Below are 11,003 nucleotides of genomic sequence, written 5' to 3' on the forward strand. Positions count from 1 at the left end.
TAACAGTGTGAGAAACATTAGCCACCACATGAAATAATTTTTACATAACCCTCAATTATGTAAACATCAGAACATCCTAGTTTCAGAATGCAGTTAGCCATGATTCCCTTTCAAAAACACGGCACCTTTAGACAGGAAAAAAAAAAGATTCCTGTTTGTTATATTCCAATATGAGGTGCTTTCTCAAGCATTCAGTCAAGAGATTTGCAGCTAAAAATTGCAAGCAATTAATTTTGCTCATACTAATTATATTGTGGCATTAGACTAACAAAAAACAAGGCACTCTGCCCTTTGAGGCAGTGTTCTGTAGAATTCTACATTAATAACTATCTTTTGGCTCAAAATTAATCCCAAAGCATGCTGAATAATTAACGGGAACAGTTTTTAATTATTATCAAACTCTAAGAATAGGAGAGGAACAACATTTGCACTTTTTCATTTAATTGTTTATTAAAGTAAAGAAAAATACAGAATTTTACAGTTTACCTTAAAGCTGAAAGCTGTTTATAGGCAAATATTGATTTCTGGAGAGATTTTATTTCCTCAGCTTACACCCACTCAGAAGGGCATTTTGTACTTCTGCATTATCTGACAGGTTATCTGAACATCTTTCTAAAGCACGATGATTGCACAGGACAGTTGTATTTGTGAGAATACTCATTTAACTAAGCACTGCAATACCCACTGCTCTTTCTGTTCAACTTGGTAGAACAGAAAAAAATTCAATATGGTAAGATTTTGTCAAATACATTAAATCACAGCATAGACAACCAGTTCAAGAAAAGCAGCAATTTCTTTACTTAAAATACACAACTGATAGTGTACACATGGCAATTTCTAATCTGAACAAAAATATTTCAGTGAATTCTATGCTGCTTTCTATGTAACAGGCAGCAACAAAACCAAGACTTCTAGAAAGAACCAGCATTAGTTTACTGAAAAAGGAATGACATATTTGAACAATCGACACATTCCCAAATTACACTTCAATACTTCCCAGCTGATGGCACTTCATGTGAGGAGACTAGGTCTCACAAATTCTCTGAAATTGAGTTTAATTTAACTTCACAGTATGTCAAAATGAAGCCTTAAAACACAGAAATCTCTGAATTCTCCTTTATCTCAAATACTTGCAGCAATCAAACCTTAGGATTACTTTGGAACATTTGGCAACTGTTTACTTATTTGAGTAACAAACTCCTGAAAATTCCCCTCTACATGAGATCAATACTTGAGCCAGGTGAAAGCTGTTCCCCTAAACACAGAAATAACTTTAGGAAAAAAAAATTACAGGAAAACCCCCAACTTTTAGCACACACTAGGAATAATTTCTTTGTAGCAACATCCTAACACTGTTTTCCCTTTCATGAAGTAGGCTCAACAATATCCAGTATTTTCAGTATCTATTGATGGTGACTGTATTTACTCTTGTGGAGTCAATAACACCTGCAGAGAAGTCTGCATGTTATGTTGCTCTAAGAAAGGCAATCAGCCTGTTCTTCTAGTCAGGGAAGAAACAGTGCACGAGTTATTGTACTTTAAGAGGAAAATGAACCCTTATCTCTGTTTCCAAAGGAAAAAATCAAATCCTGGGAAGTAATTTCTGCTTGCTTTAAAAAAGTCCAATTTATCAGTTGCATTTTGGAGTTCCAAAATAAATAGACCTCTGCTGCACATCAATGTCACCTATTCCCCAGCTTTCAGGAGATGTTAGGAGCTCCCAACACGATCTCTGGGAATGAGACGAAGATCTGAACCATGCTTTAGAAACACATTTCCTAAACAAAGGAAGAAAACAGGATGTATTACTAACCAAGAAAATACAATGTTCCCTCAACAAACACATTTAAAAGATAACAGGGTTAAGTCAGTGTTTAACAGCTTCATAGCAATTCCTCTGACATACCAGAAATAGTTTTCATGCTTCCACATAATTTTACCTTGCCTCTCTTTTTCCAAAGAGCTCTTTATTTGAAATGAAAATGCTAGGCCTTGTGAAGTGCAGCCTTTCAAACTCTGCAGTTCCACACTTGAATGCCTCATTTCACTTAGAAGCCATAACAATTCCAAGAAGAGAAAATGAAGTTTTACTTTTCCACAATTCTTTTGTTTTCTTGAGGTCATTCATGCTTTCATTCATTTTTAGTTCTCTCCCTGGTTCAGTACTTATTGACTTCTAATTTCAGAATCTCAATTGTACTTTTCTTTTAGAAAGGTTCTCCAAATGTCCAAGCATAAGTTAGTCTCATTTTAGCATAAAAATACCTTTCAACTTCTTATATATTCTGGTATTGTCTTAATTATTATAGTCTAATATTTAGATGTGTTGATTTTTTTAAATGTATTCAGGTTGCTATTTTTTAAATTAAATGTAACATTTGAAAATGAAACCAAATCACTAAGTGATGTATTTCCTTAACAATATATGAAATATTTACTTTTTTACTTCATATTACTACTGCACAGGATCAATTATATTTGATTCCTTATTCAACCTTGAATTAACTTGTAAAACAGAGTAATTCAATTTCTCGCCCAAGCATCCCATTCCAGGGGTGTAGAGTGCTCTCACAAATAAGATACTTGACATCCATTTAAATTGTCTGTGCATTAGAACAAAGCTACCCTTTTTTGAACTCCAGCAAGTGGATCAGGATGAAAATAATTGTAAATATTCAACATAATGACCCTCAGAAAATCAATTCAAAATAACATATTCTCAGAAGACATTCTGATCTTACAGATCTGCCAAGACCTGGTACTGAAGAGATCTATAAAATCCACTGAATGCAAATCTGTCTCACCAGCAAAAGAGAGAACTGCCTACTAACCTTACTATTCTAGACTGGAAACATCCTTTTGAATTGGCCATCATAAAATTCTGAACATTTTAAAACAGGCCTCAGCTGCATCCCATGGAGACAGTAGCTCACCTCACCTTGGTCTGTTTTCATCATTAATATTACACTGGTTTTATTAAAGTTGAAGCATACTACTCCCTGAAATATCAAGGATTTAAAATTGAAATCAATACAGGGATTAAGTGCTAAGCCTAGCTCTTTCAGCTTTCATTTCCCCTGCTCCATGAAATCATGTGAGGAAAACGAGTGTCATACTTGAGTGCTTTTTTTCAGAAAGGAAGGAAAATTGTGCAACAGTACAAAACCTCTGAAATCCCCAGGGATCACTAAATTTTATTCCCATGTATCTTATTTTAGAGAAGTTTTTGAAGACTAAAGTAACTCTAAAATGTGTAGGAACTCTGATATATGAAAAAAAAAATAGAAGGAAGGGGAAAAAGTAGATTTTGAGATACCAATGAATGAGGCTGAACAGAAGACTTAACCAAAATTATGTATGTTTACTTGTAAACTGAGGAAAGATTTTGGTCTGAGCACTAGGTTTGCTGTAGGCTGCATTTTGCTCGTTTTGTTTGGGTTGATTTTGGAGGTTTGTTTTGTTGTGGACTGGTTCGTTTTGTTCCAGTTAAGGGCAACATCACACAGCACTGCCAGAACACCTATGCTAAAAAAAACATAATCCACGTGCCTAATTTTACATCTGCAGAATAAGGCAGCGATGACATTTTGCATCTAGATGCTTTTAATTTACCTGTTTCTTGATCATGTGCTGCTGTCTTATACTACTGAATAATTCCTCAATATAAGAGGAATTTATAAGAGCTTAGGAGAGGTAAAGCAAATCAACTGGAGATGGGAATTCAATACGCACAGCTGCAAGTACAATGAACTACTGTATGGATGCCTTCACTCAGCAGTCAAGTGGTTCTAAATACACTTACTTTAAAGGATTAAGCTATAACTAATTTAAGCTACATAATACAAAATGAAAGCATACTGCTGAGGAAGAGAGACAGCCTAAGTATACCTCAACACATTTTATCATTTTGCCTAAGTATTCATCAGTGGTCACGAGAAAATGCGGCTTTACAAGTGGGTGATGATCTAGTAACAAAAGTAAATTATTAGATTTATCATCTGTTTTTAATACACTTGGTCATGGGATCATGATAAGGACAGCATCATCTGAGAAGTCTGCCTGAGGCAGTACACCTGTGAAATCATAATCCAGGTGTACTAAGGCAGGACAGAAGTCTCTGGAGCAGAAAGCCAAACACTTATTTGATCTTCATTTTCAAATATTGCTGATGCAATCACAGACCTCAGAAACAGGTCTCTACACTAAAATTGTTTCTTTTACAACTCCAAGAAAATCCCCAAACTAATGTCAAGCAACTGTTTTTTTCACCATCAGATACTGTTCTGTGCTCTGCAAGGATTCACTTAATACTCTACAGTTTACACAGCAAGGTGTGCTGATAATACCTTGTTTTATTTTTCCTGTGGTACCTTCAGTAATGACTGTCAGTCGAAGGGCATAAATGAGACAGACGGATGGATGATGGATTTCATGCAAAAACCAAAATAGCAGCAAGTCTCCATCAACCATTCATCATGTTTACAAGCAAGAGTAAAATTATTCTGTTTTCACTGGATGACTGGAATCCATAAGCAGCACAGCCATTTTTACTAGTACTCACTAGGTAAGAAATGTTCATAACTTTCTATCAAGGTACTCTGTTCCACTGTCTTCTCTAATGGTTTAAGATTAGAGTACTGTAATTATTTCCCAATTAGTTTAACAGTATAATTTTCAAGAACAAGTCCATACACTCTGCCTCCAGACAGCAGACCATTATTGGAACAATTCAACTTCTGTACTCTGTTTGCATGTATTTCAGGAAGTGATGGGAAAGGGCCTTACACTTTCCTGTGACAGAGATAAGCTCTTCTCTCTTCAGATATCAGCCTTGATACCTGAAATCAGGGATTTCTGACATGGAACCCCTTTGTGAGAACAACAGAGCTATCAGCAAGAATCAAAAAATGGTTTGACTTCAAAGAGACCTTTATGACCACCTAGTTCTAGTCCAACCCTTCTGAAAACACACTCCCCAAAGCTCCTGGGGTTCCTGCTTTAAAATTCTTACTTTTTCATGTATCTCATGAGAAGTGCTGCTAGAACAGCAAGTATTACTGAATTAGATAGAGCAGGGGGGGAATATAGCTGTTACTTATTACTGCAGTAGCATGTAATACTGTATTGCTTTTAGACTGCAAAGCTCTGTATTGCTTTAAATGCAAAGATCTGAAGATAAGAAGCAAACCACTTTTTCACAGAATTAAATAATAAACACTGAACAAAAAAAACCCCACTGTTTTTTGGATTTAACCTTTTACACACTTCAATGACTGTAGTTTTCAACTACTGGGTAATGCTCCTCCCATTTAAGATGACAAAACATAAAATGCAATACAACCTCATGTGCTGTACATTAAACTGAGAGAAAAACAACAAGTTTTGAATACTGGGATCCATAAACAGTAACTTACCTGCTGTCTGTGCAGGGTTTATTCCTATACCATCTAGGAAGAAGGAAAAAAAGAGAAAAAAGAAGATGAAACAGACATATTACAATTAATTACATTAAACTTGCAGCTCAAAAAACATACCAGCAAGATACAACTTTTACATCAGGTCATCATGTGCTATTTCCTATAGCCAAAAAACAGGAACTGACAAGAAAGCTTCAGCATAGAGAAGTCCAAGCTATATATTTGGATAAAATTAGTGGTTTAGTATCTTCACCCCATGCATAAGAAATTTAAATAATGCTGCTAAATTAGTAAATTCAATTTGCAGTAAGTAGCTTGTGAAACATGAGACAGTATTGATTTTATCAATAAACTTTCACTGAAACCCTCAATACAAACACTATTAAAAATATATATGAACTATATTCTTACCATTTGTTATAATGGCACTTGTTGCTGCAGGAACTTTGAACTAAAGGAAATAAGAGTAAGACAAAACAGCGTAAGAGACATAGTTAAAGCAGAAAATATATGGGTAATATTAAAATTTTAATTTCAGCTGGTTCACATACAAAAAAAAAGAGAAAAGAGGTCCTTGAGATTTATAAAGAACTTTAATGGAAATGGATGACTATTTTAGTAGTAATTCCACAAATGTAATGGAAATTTTTTTAACTATAGCGCAAACGTACCCCTGAGACATGTACCAGGTAGCTCTAAAATATGAAGGAAAAAACCCAACAGATACCACACACTATATATGAGGTTTTTTTCTAACTAAGGCAAGTCTGGTTATAAGTTGGCAAATTTAAAGTTTTTGAGAGATGTCTCAGTAGAAACTTCCTAAGCCCAAATAGCCAGAACTTAAACACTTCTCTGCCCTGAGAGTTTTAATCACAGAGAGGACAATGCACTTCCCCTGAAGAACAACTAACAACTTTGCCCAAATTTTGATCTTTCCCATATATGTATAACTTAAGGTACTGTGACACCGGTTCTTGAATCACAACACACTACATAAGTTAATGTTAAGCTATGCAGTTCAAGGAATGAAAAAACTTTCATATAACACAAAAGTTATCTGTCATTCTTTTCAATGCCAGTTCACAAGGAGCTTCATTCCTGGGGAAGAGTTCAACAGTCTTTTTTTGCTCTTTGCTAACAAAGCACTTCATTCTGCCTGGTCTCAGAGATGCAAAAAGCTTCAGTGCCAATCCAGAACAGCCTGAGGTCAAACTCCCATAGATACTCAAAACACTCACACCAATTGAAAGAATGACATCCTAAATGTGAATATTTAAGTCAGTAATGATTCTCTAAATCCATTACTCAGGTGATCCTATCACTAACTAACATTGTGGTTCCATGAGTCGGTGAAGTTAACAGGTTTAATGGCTCACCAGAAATGGCACCTCCCTTCAACATCCCCAACTACTCAGTCACACTCATTTCTGGTACCTCATACTTGCTTGTTATGACTTTTCAGTCTAGGTCTCTATGTAGGGGTTGCGTTGGCATAACTGTATTAATACAGGATAAAAATAACAGGGAAAAACATAGTAAACCCCCCAATTAAATCATCAAATATCTTTAACAGCAAGCAATATTCTGTATAATGCTCTCTCCAAGTAAATTTACAACAAAAACAATCCACAACCTCTCCCCACAAACTGCCTTTCCCTAATAATTTCTGTCACACTGTGGTGTAAGAGTAACAACATAAGGAGACTCAAGACCTGGAGTCTATTATCCTTCCTAACTATTTCATTACAACAAAGAAATTTTCAATAACCCAAAACTTCTCAAGTTTTCCTAAAAGGACAGAGGGAGAATTGCAAGAACAGACTCTCAGCTGATTTTTTGCCAGTTAGATGAAGGGACTCATCAAGCTTCTGAGCACTTAATTTCACTGTTCACATCCAGTGAATGTCTCTTAATCTTTGCGTGCTTAATCTGAAACAACATGATACATCCCTTCAAACACATTATGTGGGCAATTTAAACACCTAATGATATAGGATTCCATTTGAAAGATCAACACAGAAACTAAAGAACACACTATCCACATCTTCCCTTAAGACAGTTTTTTGAATCTATCCCATATGGCTGCTCTCAATACCTTCCACAATCAGAAACTCTGTGTCTTCCTAAGTCAAAGATTATTAGAACTGAATGTGAAAAGGGTTTCCTGATAATTCTGAAAAACTTTCCTGATATTTCACATAAGAAATTTCAGTATTAAGTACCGAATAGCAGTACATTTTAATTTTCTTCAGTCAGAAATTTTTAAATCACTGCTATAAAATAGTTAATTACAAAACCAGAAATCACCTCAATGCCATCTGCTGATGCATAAATTGAGTAAGGATCATTAAGGTTAGGATTCTGCAAGTTCTGCCAGGCCCCACTGAGACCAGTAAAGCTTGTGACCATCTGTGACCAACAGCAGTTCCTTGAACTGAATTAACCACTGCATTTTTAACATCAAAAAAAGCTTTAGCTTTCAAGAACATACAAAATGTTAAAAACCAACATCATCACTCTCTACTTACTTCTTCTGCAGCAAACTTGAGGACAGCTGTGAAAGGTGTGCTCTCAGGCACGCTTAACCTGAAATCACAACACAAATAAGTACGTGGCTGCCAAAACAAACCAAAAAGGAACTTTATCTGCTATTAAACTACTAGTCAGTAGTTTAACTTCACTTTTACCAATGGAAATACTGTTGCCAAAGCTCTGTTCAGGGGAGAATAGGTCCCTGGGGGGGTGTGAGATGCTTCAAGAGAAGCATTTTTTGTAGAGGACATGAACACCTTTAAATGTGAGCAGATGTGGCAAGTCTCAGGAGGTGTGAGACTAAGCTCCATAGCAATGTTCTCTCCAGAAGGAGAGGACTTGGCCTCAAGCTGTGGCAGGGATGGTTCAGGTGAACATCAGGAGCCATTTTTCACTGAAAGGGCTGTCAAACATCGGAACGGGCTGCCCAGGGTGGAGTCACCGTCCCTGGAGGTGTTCAAGGGAGGCCTGGAGGCGGCCCGTAGTGCCATGGTCTGCCTGACAAGGCAGTGATCGGGCAAAAGCTGGACTCAACAATATCAGAGGTCTTTTCCAACCAGAATAACTCTGGGGAAGACGCACACGGCAGTGGGGGAAAGCCCCGAGAGCAGGGCTAACCACGGACATGGCCTGTCACTCCACACGGAGGGAGGGAGGGAGGGAGGGAGGGAGGGAGGGAAGGAGGCAGCCAAAGCCTTTCCCGCTGGCGGAATGCCCCGCCGGGATGGCCATTTGGAGGCCATCCGCGACCTGCCCCGTCTTCACTTCCCGCCGCCCCACGCAGCGCCGGCACTCACACTTTGTAAGGCAACCGGGGGTCCGAGGTGAGCGTCACTTTAAAGGTGACCTTGGACCTGTGGAGAGAGCAGAGGGTGAAGGCTGGGTGAGGGAGCGCGGGGGCTGCAGGACCCCAGGCAGTCGGTCCGTCCCTCCCTCAGTCACTCACATGGTGCTACCGGGGCCGCCGCCGCTCCCACCGACACGTCAGCGCCGCCCGCAGCACGGGGGCCTTCGCCGGCCCTGAGCTGCCCGAGGCGCGCCTGGCCACAAAGGGAAGATAACATGCCCCGCCGACCCGCTATGAGGCGGGGAGCGGCTGTGTTCTTCCTCCGTGCCTCACTGCAGCTGGGAAAGAGAGAGTCTGAGGGGTGGGCGAAGTGCAGCGGAGAACGGCGGGGAAGATTTCTAATGAGGCAGTCGCGCTGGGTGTTCCGCGGCCGTGGTAAGACCCCGGCCCCGGGATCCGGCTTTTCCCTAAGCGCTGCCGGGAGACGCAGGCGGACGAGGAGGGACCGGGACCGGGACCGGGACCGGGACCGGGACCGGGACCGGGACCGGGACCGGGGGATTGGCGGGCTGAGGTCACACCGGTAGTATGTAGGAGCTGGGAGTTTGGTAACCGGAGGCCACGTCTGGTGTGCTGTGTTCAGTTGTGGGCCCCTCAGTGCAAGAGGCTCCTGGAGAGGGTCCAGCGCAAGAGCGCAAAGATGGTGAGGGGTCTGGAGCGTCTTAGGAGAGAGGAGAGGAGAGGAGAGCCTGGAGAAATGACTGAGAGGGGATCGCATTAATGCATATAAATACCCCAAAGACGAGTGCCTAGAGAATGATGCCAGGCTTTTCAGTGGTGAGGAGCGATGGCCAGGAACTGAAACACAGGAAGCTCCATCTCGACCTGAGGAACAACTTCTTTACATTGAGGATGACAGAGCTCTGGAACAGGCTGCCCAGGGAGACCGTGGAGTCTCCCATTCTGGAGAATTCAAAACCCACATTCCTGTGTAATCTGTTCTAGGGGACCCTGCCTTGGCAGGGGTTTGGAGTAGATGAACTCCAGAGGTCCTTTCCAACCCTAACAATTTTGTGATCATGTTTTGCTCTCAAACCAAAATGGTCTGCAGATGCTTGTTAAAAGTTATGCAGGCAAAAGTGGATGCAAACACTGATTCCTATCCCCTTAATATTTAAAATTGTTTGCATCTTTCTTGTGATGTGGGAACTAGAACAGGAGTTTTGTTTGGATAGTGGTGGATACTTTTATGGTAGAAAAACAGCGGGTTCCAGTTTTGTTAGCCTGTGACTTTTGACAAATCAATTTCTCTTTAATTAGGTGCCATGGAACTGCAAAGTAGTTTTTGTCTTTAATAGTCATTTATCTGCTAATGCAGATGATGACTGAGTTTTCAACACTAATATGTCAGTATTTTCCTTAGAGAAGATATTTTGTCAGATTTTTCCAGTTTCTGGTGTCTGCAGGAAGGACAGCATTCACTGCATATGAAGTGCTTGGTGTCACACACTGCTTGCCAAACTGGCCATGGCAAAGCATTTATTGGGTTCACTTTCACTGGGGTCATTAAGGTTCAGGTAGATGCTGTACAAAAGGCAGGTGATACATTGGAGTCATTAATTTTTTTCCTAAGAACTGACTTCTTGCCCAGGTATGAAATTCAGCTTTTCACCCTTGTGCTGTTCTTACATGAACATAGACCAAACTGAAAAAAAAAAAAAATTTAAAAACCCAGGAATTTCACTATCAGCTTGTCTAATGGCCTTCATATTTTGCAATATCTCCTGCATTTATGTTACTGTGTCTTTTTTCATAGCTGTATTGAATTTGTGGGTTGTACACATCTTGTAATCCATTAATGATCTCATGGCTTTTTCATCCCTCTGCTCTTAAGAGATCACATCTGAAATTGGAGCTAATTAATAGTCATCTCTTAGTATTTAACCTTGCATTTAGCTGAATGTCATCCTATATTTATCATTGCCCTTTTCAAAATCAGCTGTTTTTTTATGTATGTATGATGTTATGGCTTTGGTTTATGTACCTCTCTTACGTGCAGCTTTCATTAATGCATTGCTGTCTCCTGTTTTCCAAGGTGTTGAATGCAGATGTGAAATAAAGGACTGATCTTTTCGGCACTTCATTTCTGGCCTCTCACTACAAGTGCTTCCCCTCTGAGGAAATAAGAGATCCAAATCTTCCTGTTTTTGGAATTGGACTGTGTTTAGTACCCAGATTTGGTGAAATCCAGTTTGAGCATATGT

The 11,003-nt window shown here is 39.4% G+C and overlaps 1 protein-coding gene across 1 annotated transcript; it reads right to left on the bottom strand.

Annotated features, from left to right (window-relative positions):
* Positions 1-236: 236 nt before the first annotated feature.
* Positions 237-8,951, bottom strand: UFM1 (ubiquitin fold modifier 1). Its single transcript, XM_084226717.1, has 6 exons — positions 8,899-8,951; positions 8,750-8,806; positions 7,949-8,006; positions 5,829-5,868; positions 5,415-5,447; positions 237-1,778 (listed from the first exon to the last, which is right to left on the bottom strand). Coding segments are annotated over exons 1-6 (258 nt in total). The 5' UTR covers positions 8,901-8,951; the 3' UTR covers positions 237-1,710.
* Positions 8,952-11,003: the final 2,052 nt, after the last annotated feature.

The sequence above is a fragment of the Fringilla coelebs genome (assembly GCF_963513975.1).
Source record: "Fringilla coelebs genome assembly, chromosome: 2".
NCBI lineage: Eukaryota > Metazoa > Chordata > Aves > Passeriformes > Fringillidae > Fringilla > Fringilla coelebs.

Excerpts from the sequence above, each read along its gene's own strand:
- UFM1 (XM_084226717.1), bottom strand. Across the intron at positions 5,869-7,948 it reads TCAAGTTTGCTGCAGAAGAA|TTCAAAGTTCCTGCAGCAAC; the intron begins GTAAGTAGAGAG and ends TATTTCCTTTAG. Across the intron at positions 5,448-5,828 it reads AAGTGCCATTATAACAAATG|ATGGTATAGGAATAAACCCT; the intron begins GTAAGAATATAG and ends CCTTCTTCCTAG.